Source organism: Leptonychotes weddellii, chromosome 1 (assembly GCF_054177405.1).
Source record: "Leptonychotes weddellii isolate Sample4059 chromosome 1, ASM5417740v2, whole genome shotgun sequence".
In the NCBI taxonomy this organism is placed as follows: domain Eukaryota; kingdom Metazoa; phylum Chordata; class Mammalia; order Carnivora; family Phocidae; genus Leptonychotes; species Leptonychotes weddellii.
This window is the reverse complement of record NC_138369.1, coordinates 30,529,406-30,547,060: the sequence shown is the minus strand read 5'-3', so window position 1 is coordinate 30,547,060 and position 17,655 is coordinate 30,529,406. Positions and strand designations below refer to the sequence as shown.

The following is a 17,655-nucleotide window of genomic DNA, read 5'->3' as shown; positions in this document are numbered from 1 at the left end:
TTCCACATTTATGGGGATTGTTGTCCCCTGTCACAATTAGACCTACCCCCTAAATTCTCTCAAGACAGCATTTCCTAACATCTTGAACTGCCCGTCATTAGGATGGGGGAAATGTGGCGCTCATGGGCATGACAGACATCACTAATCAATGGCAGCACCATTACAGCCCGCTTTGCTGCTGAACCTGGCTGGGCCAAAACGTGTTTAAGCTTTGCTAGTTGTCTAGGCATAACCTTTGCTAGTTGTCTAGGCATAACCTTTGCTAGTTGTCTAGGCACTGGTATCCACTGAGGATGCACTCCACTACTCCCATTCTACAGAAAGAGCAAACACATTTTTTAAAGATCTAAATCCTATTTCAGATCAATTTAACAACTGTTGTAGGCACTGTGGAGATAATGGGAGAAGAATCAGGCGTTACTCCAGTGCGCAAAGCTCACTAGACCACCCTGTGTGTGTGTGTGTGTAAAAACTTCCCTACCTCATTAGAGTAAAATGCCTAGTTCATGACTTTAAAGCCACAGATGCTCAATGAATAACAGGAATGAATAGGATTTGCACAGACAGGCCATGCCCTGGTTGTTTGGTTAAAAAAAGTAGTCACTATACATTAGAATGAATTGGGTTTCCCTCACTATTCCCACTCTCCCTCCCTCCAAATCCCATCAAGCTTGCTATAATCTAAGCCACCATCATCTCCTATCTGGATAATGCAATAACATCATAATCTTAACTTGGGTCCATGCACAGAGTTGGGTGGGGGGGGGTCCTTGAACTACAATGGAAAAAAAATACATCTTTTTCACTAACCTTTAAGTGAAATTGAGCACTTCCTTCGATTATGTCTATATGTAGCAAATCACAGTGCGACAGGTAGAATCTGTGACTTGTTACAGATAAAAATCATAGAAATTTTCATGTTACATGTCAACATATTACATGTTGAAAATACCTTGAAATTAGCTTTGAGTTATCATATTTTTGAAGTAATGGTAGATTTACCACGAGATTCAGTCATTTAATGTCTTCATAAAGAGACATATATATTCCTCAATGACAGTTTTCCTTTAATGTTTTGCTAACTTTATTTTGTAGAACTATTTCCTTTGTAATCCTATGTATTTTACAAACATTTGAAAACATTTTTTCTGAGATGGGGTGAGATACTGAAGGCCCAAAAAAGTTTAAACCCTCATTCTTACTGATTTCTCTGTTTTCATTTGTAGTTGATTGTCAATGCTGCGATCTCAGTGATTCCTGTTAGCACTATCATGTCTCTGACCTTCTTCCACCCTCCAGTGGCTTCCCAATACAGGATGAAATCTAGAATCCCTGCCACCCTCTATATAGAACCCTATGTCACCTACCCACCACCTTCCCCATCTTCTCAGATCCCATCTGCTTGTCTCTTGCCCTCACAAATCATTCTACTTGAGATCTCTACCCTGCCTTTGTTCTTCTTTTGTACTTGCTCATACCTCTGGCTAGAAATCTTATCCTTATCCTCATGGATCCCTCCTTACTTCTTCAGGTTTCTGTTCAAATCTATGTCTTTATCAAAAAAACCTTCCCTAACTGCTTTATTTAAAGCACCCTCAACCCCACCACTCTCTTTCCTCTTTCTGCCTAATTTTCCTCATTGTTTTATCACCACCAACATATTACATACTGGTTTCTCCCCCACCAGATGCTCAAGTTGGTGTCAAAATAATGAACAGGTAAATAATATAAGGGTACCTGGGTGTCTCAGTTGGTTAAGCGTCCGCCTTCAGTTCAGGTCATGATCCCAGGGTGCTGGGATCGAGCCCCGCATTGGGCTCTCTGCTCAGTGAGGAGACTGCTTCTCCCTCTGCCCCTCCCCTGCTCTCTCTCTCTCTCTCTCTCTCTCTCTCTCTCGAGACAGCGAGATGGGGAACACAAGCAGGGGGAGTGGGAGAGGGAGAAGCATGCTTCCCGCCGAGCAGGGAGCCCGACGTGGGGCTTGATCCCAGGACCCCGGGATCATGAATTGAGCCGAAGGCAGACGCTTAACGACTGAGCCATACAGGTGCCCCAAATAAATTTTTTTTTTTTAAAGAAAAAGAACAGGTAAGTAATGTGCAGGTGAGACAAAGCAACGGGATGCCCAAGGGCCAACCCAAAGAGTCTCCCTATTTCTCCAAAGTCTCCTCCTATCAGGGGGATAATTCAGGTGGTCTTCATGGTTTGACAAAGGGCCCCGTAATTTTACCTTGGTCCCCAGCAAGGGGAATTCTGGGAAGTCTAAGCAAAATAAGCATGTGGACTGGGAGAATGAAGCCTAAAATTCTTGAACTGGGGAGAGCTATATAACCTCTCCAAAATCCATGTTTCTCAGCTGTAAAAGGGAGATAATAACACTCCTTAACCCTCAGGGAAGTTCTAGAGTGAAATGAGATAAGGCAGGTAAGTTTAGCCCAGTGCCTAGCCAGCTGAGGCCAGTGTTCAGAGAAAGGTTAGTTGTTGCCACTTTTATTGTATAGAAATGAACCATCTATCTACTCTGCTTAGGATTCAGATCAAGTCTTCTTCACCTGGGAGCCTGAAAAAGGCTTCACAGGAGGTTGTAAATACCAAATATTGTTGGCATGCACACATCTAGATTTCTCTAGAAAAGAGAGCATGATGAACCTGTTTCACTACCCTTCCCCTCACACAATCAGAAGGGGTCAGCATCAAGGTGAAACCATAGAGGGACTGTAAGGAATGGCATGGTTAGGGATGCACAAAGCTGCCTGCTCTTCATAGCATATGACTGTCAATTTATCTAAAACACTAGAGGAAAATATTTGTGTTCATTGGGTTAAATATATTGCAGTACAGAAGACTAAATTTTCATGAACTCTAGAGAGAAAATACTATAGTTAAAGGACATTTCCTACCATGGAGGCTTAGGACGTTGCCCCCAGATCCCCTGAGGTAGAGGGCTCGTGGCTGTTAATGGGTGGTAGTGATGGATGCGATTTAGTACAAGAGTGGGAATAGAAACAGTGGTGCTCACATTTTATTGTGAACCAAAATTCTCTGCAACATGCATTAAAATGCCCTAGATTCTGATTCAGTGGCTCAGCCATGAGACCCAAGGATGTACATTTGTAATAAGCATACCAAGGAATTTTGATACATGTGGTACAAGGCCCACTCTAAAAAAAGATGTGTTGAAATGAAAGAAGTTAACAAGAAGGACTTCCAGCATATTCCAGCCCAGGATCAGAGAGCATAATGGTTTAGGGCAAACTCTATAGGTAACAACAAAAGGATACATTTGTATGGAGGATCTTTTCTATCTATAGTGTTAGAAATCTGTGCGGTGATAGGGGGCTAGTTGAGGCTGAGAGATCTTTACCATCTCCTCCTTGGGGACCTTGCTCATTTCCACTGTGTTTTCCATGATTCATTCATAGTCTTCTTTATCCTGGAACACCTTTTCGTCTGTCTAGGAGTCCAAAGGTAAGTCCTCAATTGTCTCCCAGAATCCTGGATTTAGAAGGAAGATCTAGTGTGCAAATACTACCAAAGAAACAAGACAAAGTATGGGAAATTAGGTTATTATTCAGCCAAAAAAAAAAAAAAATCACTTGCTTTCACTCCTCCCTGACCTCCATGGGAGCAGTATACTTCCCAGCCCTGTTCATTTTGGGTTTGGTATGGTAACTTGCTTTGGCTAATGGAAAGTGAGGAGCTGTGACAGTGTGTGAATTCCAAGCCCATCACATAAGATTCTGTATGTTTCTACTTATTGCTCTGTGTATTCGTTTTCGGGGGTTGCTGTAACAAATTGCCACAAACCGAGTGGCTTAAAATAAATTTTTTCTTTCACTCTTCTGGAGGCCAGAGGTCTGCAGTCAGGCTGTCAGAAGGGCTACAGTCTCTCTCAAGATGCTAAGGGAAAATCCTTCCTTGCTTCTTCCAGCTCCTGTGGCCCCAGGCACTCCTTAACCTGTTCCTGTATCACTCCACTCTCTCTTTTTAAAACATTTTTAATTTAAATTCAATTTAGTTAATATATAGTGTATTATTAGTTTCAGGGGTAGGATTTAGTGATTCATCTGTTGCATATAACACCCAGTGCTCATTACATCAAATGCCCTCCTTAATGCCCATCACCCCATCCCCTCCACCCCCCTCCCCTCCAGCAACCCCCAGTTTGTTTCCTAGAGTTAAGAGTTTCTTACGGTTTGCCTCCATCTCAATTTTCATTTTATTTTATTTTTCCTTTCCTTCCCCTATGTTCATCTGTTTTGTTTCTTAAATCCCACATGAGTGAAATCATATGGTATTTGTTTTCCAAGGACTGACATTTCGCTTAGCATAATACCCACTAGTTCCATCCATGTCATTGCAAATGGCAAGATTTCATTCATTTTGATGGCTGCATAATATTCATTGTATATATATACCACATCTTCTTAATCCATTCATCAGTCGATGGACATCTTGGCTCTTTCCATAGTTTGGCTATTGTGGACATGGCTGCTATAAACTTTGGGGTGCACGTGCCCCTTTGGATCACTACATTTGTATCTTTGGGGTAAATACCTAGTAGTGCAATTGCTGGGTCATAGGGTAGCTCTATTTTTTTTTTTAAAGATTTTACTTATTATTTTTTTTTTTTTTAAGATTTTACTTATTTATTTGACAGAGAGAGAGAGAGACAGAGAGAGAGGGAACACAAACAGGGGGAGTGGGAGAGGAAGAAGTAGGCTTCCTGCGGAGCAGGGAGCCCAATGCGGGGCTCGATCCCAGGACCCTGGGATCATGACCTGAGCCGAAGGCAGATGCTTAATAACTGAGCCACCCAGGTGTCCCTATTTTTAACTTTTCGAGGAACCTCCATACTGTCCAGAGTGGCTGCACCAGTTTGCGTTCCCACCAACAGTATAAGAGGGCTCCCCTTTCTCTGTATCCTCGCCAACATCTTTTGTTTCCTGGGTTGTTAATTTTAGCCATTCTGACCCATCTGAGGTGGTATCTCATCGTGGTTTTGATTTGTATTTCCCTAATGCTGAGTGATATGGAGCATTTTTTTCATGAGTCTGTTGGTCATTCGTATGTCTTCTTTGGAGAAATGTCTGTTTCATGTCTTCTGCCCAATTCTTGATTGGATTATTTGTTCTTTGGGTGTTGAGTTTGATAAGTTCTTTATAGATTTTGGATACTAGCCCTTTATCTGATAAGACATATGCAAATATCTTCTCCCATTCTGTGGGTTGCCTCTTTGTTTTGTTGACTGTTCCCTTTGCTGTGCAAAAGGTTTTTATTTTGATGAAGTCCCAATAGTTCATTTTTGCTTTTGTTTCTCTTGCCTCTGGAGATGTGACTAGAAAGAAGTTGCTGTGGCCGAGGTCAAAGAGGTTTCTGCCTGTGTTCTCCTCTAGGATTTTGATGGATTCCTGTCTCACATTTAAGTCGTTCATCCATTTTGAGTTTATCTTTGTTTATGGTGTAAGAAGAATGAAACTGGACCACTTTCTTACACCATACACAAAAATAAACTCCACTCTCTCTTGTCCTCACATGGCCATCCCTTCTATATCTGTGTCTTTTCCTCTTCTGTCTCTTATAAGGACGTTTTGGTCTTTGGATAGGGCCCATCAGGATTATGAATCATGATCTTATCTTGAGTACCTTAATTATATCCGCAAAGACCCTTTTTTTAAGTAAGGTCACGTTCATAGGTTCATGGGGTTAGGACATGGATATGTCATTTTAGAGGCCACCATTCAACAGAATACACTCTGGGAACTTCTGACTTTTACAGTGAGAACATGCCTTAGTTCTTCAGTCTGGGCCTTGACAGAATTAAACCCAACCCACTGCCTGAAGCAGAGCATACCAGCTGATCTGCCAAAATTTGAACAAGAGATAATCACTGATTACAGTGTGCCATTGAGACATTCTGGTAGCTTGTTATGCAGCAAAAGCTGACTAATACACCAGGTGTGAAGAACATACACATTTATTTCTCTCCTGGCGAATGAGAATTTGTAAACTATGTCAGAGACACAGCAATAGTAAGCAACAGTAAGAAGTGACTTTGTGACAAGTTATTAGAGAAGTTGGTATGGGGATCTTGTACCAGATAACTTACCCCCATGTTGGACTGGAAATATTCACTCTGCTTTGGGACTCACATATAATGATATAACTGCCAATATGGCGGGTGGGGAGAGGAAATAATTTTAGTACTTCTTACATGCTTATTTCTCAATAAGGCAACCCATAGTTGCAAATAGTGATAAGGCTCCTTTGGGTAATTTGCATTTTTCCTTACAGAGAGAAACTAGCTTTTTGGAATCTGATTAAATGTATCTTGCTATCGCACACTTTTAGCTGAATATATACCAGTCCTTGCTCAGCTTTAAGAAAGGAGTTATTAGTCTGATTAGAGAAAGTAATGGATGAGACTGTGAAAAATGTGTTTGCCACCAAGGAAACAGAAAGCAATATATAGGAATGGTGGAGGCACTCAGCAGTGGAATAAAATTACAGCCTCACTTACAACCCATGGTCCTTGTCCATGGACTGAATTAAATAAGACATTTACTGCAGAGTCTGTGAATTGATAGAAGGGAGCAGATTTTGCTCAGTTGTGTGTCCCCAATACCTGGCTTCAAGCTCGATACTAAGTATATGCTCACTAAGTATTTGTTAAATGAACGTGCAGGAGCCAGAGTGAACTTCTTGAAATGTAAGACCCATTATGTCACTCCTCTGCTCAAAACCTTTCAGTGGTTTCTCTCTCACCCAGAGATAACCTCGAAGTTCCCTTGATGACTTTCAAAGCCCTACATAGTCTGACCTGAATGCCCAGTCTAACCTCATGTGCCTTCTCGTTCTCTACAACTCACTCATTCTTCCCCAGCAAAACAATCCTCCCCATTTCTTGAACTCAACAAGCATGCTCCTGTTTCAGGACCTTCGCATTTCCCAACTCCTCTACCTGTGTTGTTCTTCCCTGGATGTCTGCATGGCTCACCTCCCCCACTTCCTTGAAGCCATTTTTCAAATGTTTCCCGCTCCGACTAGCCTTCTATGACTACCACATATATAACTGCACCTCTCAGCCTTACTCCTCAACACTTCCTGCTTCCACTCACTGCTTTATTCATTTAATTTTTTCTTTTTTCTTAACCCACTATAACAGTGGATACTGATCTATTTATTTCCCTCTCTAGCTAGGCTCTAAGCTCTCCCAAATGAAGAGATTTTTACATATTTTTTGTTTATTGCTATATCCTACAGTAGTGCTTGGCCCAGAGTAGTCATGCAATATAATCTGTTAAATGAGCAAGAGAGTGGCAGTTGTGCTCCATGGTGGGTGATTCCACCCTTGGCAATGAATGATGTTGCCCCAGCTTAGGATCATGACTGTCTCTGCAGAACTCACTCGAAGGGAATGCTAGTCTTCAGATAAGTAGAAGGCCTGTAGGAGATAATTCTTCAAGCTGCTTGTGATTATCTAACCTTGACAGCTGGAACAATAAGGCAACTTGGTGCTAATGTGCCATGTTGTGGCAGCAAGGGTGCTTCGGTTCAATATTACAGATCAGTCTACAGCTTTGTGCCGGTCAACAAGAAACAGCCCGATGAGTGTTGTCATTTATTAAATGTGTCTCCCTAATTAAGCTAAAATAGTTGATGCGTTAGTATTTTCCTTGTCTGCTGTCTGAGTTGTAGCAGGAAGAAATCCAGTAAGAGATAAGCCCCTCCGATTCTGATGAATTGCCTTGGTGGGGGGTGGGACTTGTGAAAACTGTCTTTTTTTCTGATGGAAAGAAATAGGGAGAGGCACCCTAAAAGTTGTGAGCTCTGGAACAGATTGTGGCTGCATCTTTGCCATTATAACCAGTCATTAAGGTGGGAGCTCTAAGAACCAATGCTACCTCTCTGGCTCTCCCTGGGGGGAAAAGATTGGGGCCTGAGTCAATGGTTCAGAAAATGTCATTAACGCAGCATTTTCCATAAGTCAAACCAATTCTTGGGGGAAGGAACCCCAGACCTTGTTTACCTTGAGTGTGTTCTATCTTGGAGTCAGGGTAGGAGAAGCGAGGAGGGAACTGAAATACCCATTTCAGCTTTATCTTATCCTGCTCTACACACATGCACACATCTCTTGAGTAGGCTTTCTTGAATATGGGATTAAAGAATGTTTAAATCTGGTAAACCAAACTGATAGGCTAAAGAGAACTCGAACGCACTCTAACCTACTTTTTAAATAATCTGAATGATGGTGTGTAAATGAATAGTGTTGTACTATGCAAAGGGAAAATTCCAATCTTGTCAAATCCTAGGGCATAGATAGAAGGCTGTTCTGGAATCCAGGGAAGTGAATATCTTGAATATTGGCAATGTATGGGCAAGGTATATTAGCCACATTATCTACTAGAATTCTCATCATAACCTTGCTAAGCTGATAATATCATCCTTCCCCTCCCCCTCTTCTCCTTCTCCTTCTTCTTCTTTCTTCTTCTTTACCAATAATAAAAGTTAGGTGACTTTATTACCACCTAATAAAAGTTAGGTGACTTGCCCGAAATCAAACAGTTAGAAGCAGCAGTAATGATATGAAGCTGGGTATGTCTCTTCCCAAGTCCTCGTCACTATACCCCACTATTTCTTTCTTTTTTCTTTCAGATTTTTATTTAAATTTTAGTTAGTTAACGTACAGTGTAATGTTGGTTTCAGGAGTAGAATTCAGTGATTCATCACTTCATCATATCAAGTGCCCTTCTTAATGCCCATCCCCCATCTAGCCCATCCCCTGCCCACCTCCCTCCATCACCCCTCAGTTTGTTCTCTTAATTTTAAGAGTCTCTTATGGCTTGTTTCCCTCTCTCTTTATTCTCCCCCCCAATATGTTCCTCTGTTTTGTTTCTTAAATTCCACATATCAGTGAAATCATATGGCATTCATTTTTCTCTGACTGACTTACTTCACTTAGCATAATACCCTCTAGTTCTATCCATGTCATTGCAAATGGCAAGATTTCATTCTTTTTGATGGCTGAGTAATATTCCATTGTGGATACATAACACATCTTCTTTATCCATTCATCAGTTGATGGACATTTGGGCTCTTTCCATAGTTTTGGTTATTGTTGATAATGCTGCTATGAACATCAGGGTGCATGTACCCCTTCAAATCTGTATTTTTGTATCTTTTGGGTAAATACCTAATAGTGCTATTGCTGGGTCGTAGGGTAGCTCTATTTTTAACTTTTTGAGGAATCTCCATACTGTTCTCCAGAGTGGCTGCCCCAGCTTGCATTCCCACCAACAGTGCAAGAGGGTTCCCCTTTCTCTGCATCCTCACCAATATCTATTTTTTCCTGTGTTGTTAGTTTTAGCCATTCTGACAGATGTGAGGTGTATACCCCACTATTTCACCAGAAGCATGAGAAGATTGGACTGACAGCACCTCAAAGAAGTACAGTATTACATAGAAAATAGCAGTATAAAACTAGATTTCCAAAAATGGCATTCTTAGAAAGTTCAAAATTTCAAAGGGGCTCTGGATAAATTCAACTCTTACCCCATCTTTGATTATTTATCAGATTTTATTTAAACTCTTCAGCTGAACATGACTCCACACAAGATTTCTCATCTCCATGTCTTTACATGAACATTGTTCTTTCACACAGGATGCTTTGACCTTTGATACAAATGCTACATATTTTCTAAAACCTACATACGATGCCTCCTTTCTTTGGAACCTCCATCTTTGGAACTTAGGTACCTGCTTCTTTCTTTATACATCTCATTGGGAGCCAGGTTTGTTCCTGACTTACTGCTATGATGCATAGTAGACACTCAGAGCATGGTTACAAAATGAATAGATGAAATGAAAATAGATTAAATCTCCATAGTCTATAAGAAACATAAGTCAGAGCTCCTTTGGCGGATAGCACCAAGCATCACAGATTAGCCCCCTGAGGAGCAGCCAGGCCTACTGAAAATCTGGCCACATGGGATCCACTGACCTCGTCCCTTTTGACATCTGCACATGCCCATCTAAAAATGCTCCACTTGTTATTAAGGAGGTACAGGTAAAATACAGAAGATAAACTGAATTTTTTTACCCATTGCAAAACCTCCCATGCATTGAGCAATGTGTTGGCCATCATGGTGCACATTAACATGGGATAGGGAATTCAGAGAAATGCTCTTCTGGAAGCAGATGAGGCAATTTTGTAGAAGGAAAATAACAGGGCATAAGAGTCATGAGATCTGGGTTATAATCTCAGATATGCTACTTTGGGCAATCACTTATCTCACTAAGCTCAATTTCTTCATTTGCAAACAACATTCATCATTTTTTCTCTGCCTACTTTGAAGGGAGATTCTGGCAATCAAATAAGAAAATATTTTGTCTGATCACTATGTAAGAATAATTATGTTTTTTCTAAGTTACAACAACCCGTAGCTCTTGTTAAGATAATCTCAACTCCATAGGCCCCCACCATATGGACTGACTAGCCAGGCCATTGGATAACTAGGAATGTGAAGGCAGAGGATATTTCAATCTACTGCCAATCATATTTCTTTTAAATAAGTTATTTTCTTATTTCTTATGTCACCCCTGTACTAGCAATACTATGAGATTGAAATTCACAAAGTTTCTTTCTTTATTTTTTTTTCTTTTTTAGGGTTTAAATATCTTACAGTTTAATTGAGAGGAAAAACAACTCCATGTTTAATGTGGTTACTACTCCTCAAGGTTCCAAGTCAGCACTTAAGACCCCGTCTTGAAAACCTTAATTGAAGGTGAAACCATGCTAATCAGGATAATGGGAATTTATGTATCTAAGTGTCCGCTTCCTTTGGGGCAGCTCCTCACTCAGGTGGGAGTGAAGAAAATACATTGGGAAAGTGATAAATATTTACTACCCTATGAAAATATATTTGGAAAATACCATCTTTCTCTCTGCTTGGGGAAGATTTAATGCTGTGACAAGAACTCAGAAGGAATTCTCCAGTATCTGAGATCAATAGATACTTCTCTGTCCCTCAGTCTCTTGTGTAATTCTTCCTTTACACACACACACACACACACACACACACACACATCTGCAGTGCCTTTTGGAACTCATTTTCCCCTTTAGGCCTGCCTTTATGATGATACACCAGCATGGCATCCAGAGCTTATTAGCTCTCTTTATCATCTTTTATGTTGCCTCTCCCAGGAGAAGGGAATACTATTTTTATTGGTCAGATTCTGGGTACTTTAGGGAAAATTTACTAGTGGATGGGGGCACTGCAAATTAAGAGGTTATACATATGGTATTTAGGGATAGAATTAAATTCTTAAGAAATTCAATGTTAAAATAGACTTGAATGAACTAAAACACATTTTATATCTAGAATTTTTCCCCTAATGTCTGTCTTGCATCTACAAAACTAGATTCCTGTGGATAGTCAGACAAAAACATAATGAGTTTTCTTGTCTTTTTTGTCCTCCCAGGTAAGTCAGTGTGAGTTTCTTCTTCACCCATACTTTCAGTTCTGAGAACCAGTTACAGCCCAGTGTAAGCAAGAGTAGAAGTGTGAAAGCTGAATAAAAGTAAGTTTTCCTGCCTAGGGATTTATATTTCTGCAGTTCTATTATTGGGTTCCAAGGAGTTTATTCTTATATCTTTGAAATATTAAGTGACAAGCTTCCTCACATCTCTACCTCTCCTCTTTCTGTCTCAGAGACATGGGCATTTACAGTCTTTGGCTGAAGGAGTTAATGGGAGCAAGTTTGTCAGTGGTTATCATTTGGAGTTCATAAAATCCTTGTGAAAGCCTATCTTTTTGAGTCAGTCCTGAATCAGGACTTTGTTTGACTCTTAGGACATATGATATACCACACTGGAAGAACAAATTCCAAGTTTTGCCAACCTAATTGTCTCTTTCTCAGGGACGTTGGCTGGACAGGAGACCATGGCAAATGCACACATATTAGATACAACAGTTGGATGTAGCTCTCTCTCTCTCTCTGCTTTTCTCTCTTCTCTAGCTTACTTCTAAGATAAAGGTGCACATAGTCCCCGGAGGGACCTAGCTAAAATTCTGATTCTGATTCAGTAATTTTGGGGGGAGGACAGAGATTCTGCATTTCTAACAGGCTCTCCAGGGAGGCAGATGCTGCTGGTCTGCAGACCACATACAAGGACATTCCTAAGTTTCAGCTCGTCTTGCCAGAGCATGGTCAGGGTCGGGGAGCAGGCTCAGATCCACCTAACAGTCATCTGGTATTTTGCTTTCTCCTCTTTCTCTCCCTTGTAGGTGCAATTCCCTTAAACTTTTTTTGTGGAGGGATGATTGGAAAGGTAGGTAGGGTCTCCTGGAGCAAATACTACACTGATAACCTCCAGGATATCACCACTATTCCTGTATTCCACCATTCCATTGAAAAGTCTAGATTTCAAACTGCGGTAGTGAAGTATTTGCAATCCGGAGGATGACGGCTGGTGGCCAGAAGAATGTCATTGTCACTTTTATCTTTTGGCCTCAATTTATGTTTAAGTTTCTTAAGACGTCCAGTTTCCATGGAAGCTGTCATCTGTTCGATGGCTGATATTTTTGGAGACTCCTGCATACGGGCTAGTAAGAGCTTTTCTAAACTAATGACATCTGAATTAAAATAACATCCACAAACACAGCTTTAAACATAAATGAAGACTCAGCAAAGCTACAGAGGCACATTAGCCTGCTTAACGAGGCAGGCAGGGAGAAAGAGAATGATTCTCGTTGGATCGAGGACGTTAGCAGCCCCCGTAGACTAGCTGTTCCTTGGCATTAGTAACAATACTGAATTCTATTCCTTTATGGGATGGTTCTTCTATAAACATTACTGAACATTTGCTTTGTGTCAGGGACATGTGAGGTACTGTGGGAGAAACAAAGATAAACAAGACAAATGCCTACTCTTCAGAGATCTGCATGCAGGCTAGAACTAACATATTCATAGCATGAGATTTTAAAGGATTTAGCAGACCATTTAATGTATGCATCTGATAGATATTTATTGGGCCACTACCGTGTGCCAGGACATAGTGGTGAGAATACATATAGTCCCTCATACAGTGGAGCTAATGAAATGGCCAATCACACAAACAAATATGTGATGGCAAATTGATAGAAGTGTCAGGATGGGCCCCCAGGAAGAAAAAAACAGGGATATGGTGGAGAACAGAATCAGAGGCCTACTCTGAGCAAAACTAGCTGCTCTGCTCACCTCCCCCGAGACTCTGAAGGATGAGGAGGTGTCTGCTAGGTAAAAAGATAGCAAGACCAGTCCAAGAAGAAAGAAAGGTGTGTTCTGAGGCCCCAAGGCAGGAAAGAGCTGATGCATTCCAGAACTAAAAGCAGGCCAGTGTGGCCAGATGGCTGTGGTGGAGAGAAAGGGGGGAAGTAAGATGATGCAGGACCAATAAGCAGAGGAGGAGCCCATTATAGCACCTGCAGGACCTTTCCCATAGTCCGCATTTTCTTCTCTATGCACTGGGACACCTTGTCATCCTGTCTGCTCTTTGGGAAGCTGACTCTGCCTGCAGACAGCAGAGAGGAAAAGGCAATGCTGAGGGACCGGCGGGAGTTGCCCTGCTGGGTCATGCTCATCATCTTCTTCAAAAGCTTCAACACTGCCTGGAGTACCTGAAGTCAACTTGGACGCAAGTTTGGTCACAGTGTTTCATCCATCCATTTGATAATTATTTACTAAGTATCTCTTATATGCTGGGAGCTGGGGGAAAAGAGTTAGTGAAACAGAAAAAAAAAATTGCTTGCTTCTCCCCTTCCTCCTCCCTACCTCTGTCCTTTCTTCTCTCCCTTCCTTCCTTCCCCCCTCCTTCCTTCTTTCCCTCTCTTCTTAAAATGTCAATTAAGCGGCTTCTGTGTGCCAGGACCTCTATAATGAGCTTGTGAATAATTCTTTGCATGGAGATCCTTTAACTACTTATACCCTTGGGTGGATCAAACCCATTAGTTATTAATATCTACATTGGGATATAATAAGAAGATACTTCCTACAAATGTTTATCATTACTATTAATGATCATCTATTCCCTTGTTTTCTTCTATATTCTAAGATCAGGCCCCTTGAAGGGGATATGAATTGGAGAAGAAATTTTAGAGCATGTCCTCCAGTGAAAAGCGTGGGTTTTAGACATGACGTAAAAATACATAGTAAATCTTAAATTATCCTTTTGGGTAAGACCAATGTACTAGGTGCTGGAGGACCTGAGTTTCCATTCCCATTCAACTATTTGTAAATTTTAACCTTGGGCAGAATGCTTATTTTTCTCATGTACAAAGTAAAAACGTTGAATTTTATAATCTCAAGGCCCCACTCAGCTATAAGTTTCTTCTGTGGAAATCAACATGGGATTTGGAATCAGAGGACCTAATACTTCTGCTCGTTAACTTGTGACCTTGGCAAAGTCATTTGATATTCCCGAAGCCAGAGTCCTCATCTGAAATGAAGAGAGAAATGATGCTACTTCAAATTTCAACCCAGCATTTTAACACAATACCTGGCACTTAGTAGAAACTAAAAACCTATTTTTCAGTGGATGGTGTATACTTTCTACCTTGTAAAAGTTAAATGAGATCAGGCCTACAAAAGAAGTTTGGAAACTACTTGGCACTGTTTCCATAAGAGTTCATATACTTATTATGAACTCGACGTGTATTTTTTTAAAAACCCTTTGCTGTGGTTTGAGTGGAGCATGACTCTTTATCCAGTATTATTTATTAAATTGAGAATACATCTCCAAATTCTTCAGTGTGCATTAAAACAGCAGAAAGTAAGGCTGGGAAAAATGAGTAGGTATGCCATTTAATGAGCTATTAAATTCCCATCAGAAAGCCAGAAACTCAGAGGCAGTCCAAAATAGCAACTCTGCATAACCAGCCAAATAATAAGCTACATTTAAGAGCCAGCAATTCATTCTTAACACGCCTACGATAAACTAAACAGGAAAAAAAAAAAAAAAAAAAAAGCCAGCTTTGGCTCAGAGACTTTGCTGTAAGGTAACTTTATTCATAATCTTTAACACTTCCAATTTCCAGGCAACTGTCTCTTAATCTGGGCTTGCAGGTTTCATATGAGAATGACAAGGAGTTTAAAGTGTGAAAAGTCACCTCCACAGCAGAGTGTTTGTCTTAGGTTGGAATTTCTTTGATTTCAACCTGCCGATGTTATTTAAATGCCAGGGTGGTTGTCCCCTGCTGGTCTCCACCCCCTCTCCCACCACTCCAGTCTGTCTACTGCTGCTTTCTCATTCAGGAAAGAATTGTAAGGCAACCAGCTGTAGTTTGGTCTGGCTTTGATGTTCAGGAGCCTTCCCATCTTCCCCATGAATGATCTCTCTCATTGAGACTCATTTTGAGTTTGAGGTAGAGTTCAATGTTCACAAAAGACTAAAAAAATTCCCTTTGGTATGTATTGTAAAGAAAAGACATTGCCTCCTTATTTCTGCTCCAGTTCATCCATCTAGAAGGCGGGCCAGTGGGAAGGTTGGGACAAAGGCAAGGCTGAATTAACATTCTGGTTCCAACACTCACTCGTGATACATTGCACCGGGAAGCCTGCTGGTGGCCACCATGAGTGGGCTGGGAAGGAGAGAAGGCAGGGATGGCTGTGAGCATAAAAGGCATGAGAGAGAAGAGCTAATGTTTCCTCTGGGGTAGTAGGGGCCGGCTATCTTACTGGTAAGAACCGTAGCAAAAAGAGAAGTAACACGAGTGACAAACCAACTACCCTCTCACTGACTGCCTCCTGTGTGTCAGGTAGCATTACCAGGTCCATCATACACGCTGGCTTGTTTAGTCCTCACGAAAACCATCTGAGATTTTCACACGTGAGAAAACGGAGGCAAAGAGAGATTAAGTGATTTATCCAAAGTTACGTCATTTGGGTGACACAGAGCTGAGATTCCAAGCCAGTTCTGTCACACAGTCTGCAGCCCAGGGTCTGTATACTCTGTCACACTATGGAGTGCCTAAGAGGGTCTTCAGGATGTTGGAATGGTGGCCTTTTCTTTCTGGCTCTCCTAATTTCCAGGGCTTATATAGGGGAGATGGAGTTGGCTCAGGGCTAACGGAGTGATTCCTTTCTGCTGAGAGAATGAGAGCTTTGTCCTCCCCGCCCCCACTCGCCGCCATTTAAAGCAAAAAAAAAAAAAAAAAAAAAATCCGAAATGTGAGGTGTTGGCCAAAGGAAAGAGGTGTGGTACAAAAGGTAAAGGGCATCCTGGTGATGTTCACAAGATAGTAAGTAGCAGGTGCATATAGTTCAGGGGCATATATGTCCAAAGGGGAAACATGGGCATGAAAGGAGAGATAAAGTAAATCTAGTTGGGTGGGAGTGATAGACTTCCAAGAGGCCTCATAGAGGAGGTGACTTCTGAGCTGTGCTTTGAAAGAGAGCAAAAATGACAGCAGGCAGAAATGGGTATATTCCAAAGTCAAAAATAGAATCCTTGTTAATTGCATCCCAGACAAAAACCTGATTTTAGGTAGGAGAAACTCACCCTGAAGGCAAGCATCTTCCGGCCAATAAAAATGTTGACCCTAGCAGTTTGCTAGAGTGGATGTGAGTACACTCAAGTAGAAAGAACATTTACTTGGATAGAAGTCTGCTTTCAAATTCTAATTCTGGCACTGCAGTAGGAGGTAACCACTCTGAGACTCAGTTCCTTCAGCTGGAAAACTCTAATAGCCTCTGCTTACATTCCTCTCAGCTTTTGGAAAGGTTCAAATATGATAAAGTAGACGAAGGGGTTGCAAGTGAAAAGAATTGTCATTCCCTTTGGAACATTTTTTTCCCTAGTACATTCTGGATATTTCTGGGGATAGTGGCTTCCATTGGAAATTTCCTTCAAGTTCCACTGGCTAAATGACTTGCGCACACCATTTAATCATCTATGTCAAAGCTCACAAGGTGTTTGAATGTCTCAAAGAAATAAATGATCAAGATACATTTTTGACACAACTTCCTACACGTCAAAGTAGGTCATAAAGAAATCCACCACATATGCACACAAAGCCCATATATGCATGCACATACTACCATCTACGACATTTGGATGCCAAAAAAGTAGGAAGGAGGGAACCTCAGTAAAATGCCCTTTAAATGGAATAAGTGTGGCTTTATGAGAAATTCACTGCAATGTCCCTCTGCTGCAGAAGGTAAAAGCGTCATATTGTGATGACATCAAGCCAGATTGGGACCCATTTCCAATTTGCCAGATGTTTGCTAGGGACAGTTTATTTTATTTATTGATTAATTTTTTTTTTGATGGCCATTCCATAGGCTTGAGGATAGGATTTCTAGGTATTGTTTTCTGTAGGTTGAGATGAAGTTTAAGGCTCTCAAAGTATCCTTTTAGGGTATCTACATTCCTAGCCCCAGCACAATACCTGAGATGGCACTGAAGACAGTGCAGGGCCATAGGGAATATGAAAGAGAATGAAGTTTCTATGGGCTTATCAGGTAAAACAGAAATTATGCTGGAGATGGAGCATTTAATCTACAAACTGAATATAGACCTAACAGTTTCCCAGCCTCACCTGCCCCCCCACAGATTCTACTCTATCATCTCCTCAAATAGCTTAATGTTAGGCAGTCTTCATGGGTAAGAGGCATCAA

The 17,655-nt window shown here is 41.1% G+C and overlaps 1 protein-coding gene across 2 annotated transcripts in view; it reads right to left on the bottom strand.

Annotated features, from left to right (window-relative positions):
- Positions 1 to 2,614: 2,614 nt before the first annotated feature.
- TAFA1 (TAFA chemokine like family member 1) overlaps positions 2,615 to 17,655 on the bottom strand; it is a 509,785-nt gene continuing 494,744 nt past the window's right edge. For both annotated transcript variants that reach the window (XM_081820414.1, XM_081820403.1), the window contains exon 4: positions 2,615 to 3,528. In XM_081820414.1, the coding sequence (XP_081676540.1) occupies positions 3,502 to 3,528 (27 nt within the window). In that variant the 3' untranslated portion in view covers positions 2,615 to 3,501. The remainder of the gene's footprint in view (positions 3,529 to 17,655) is intronic.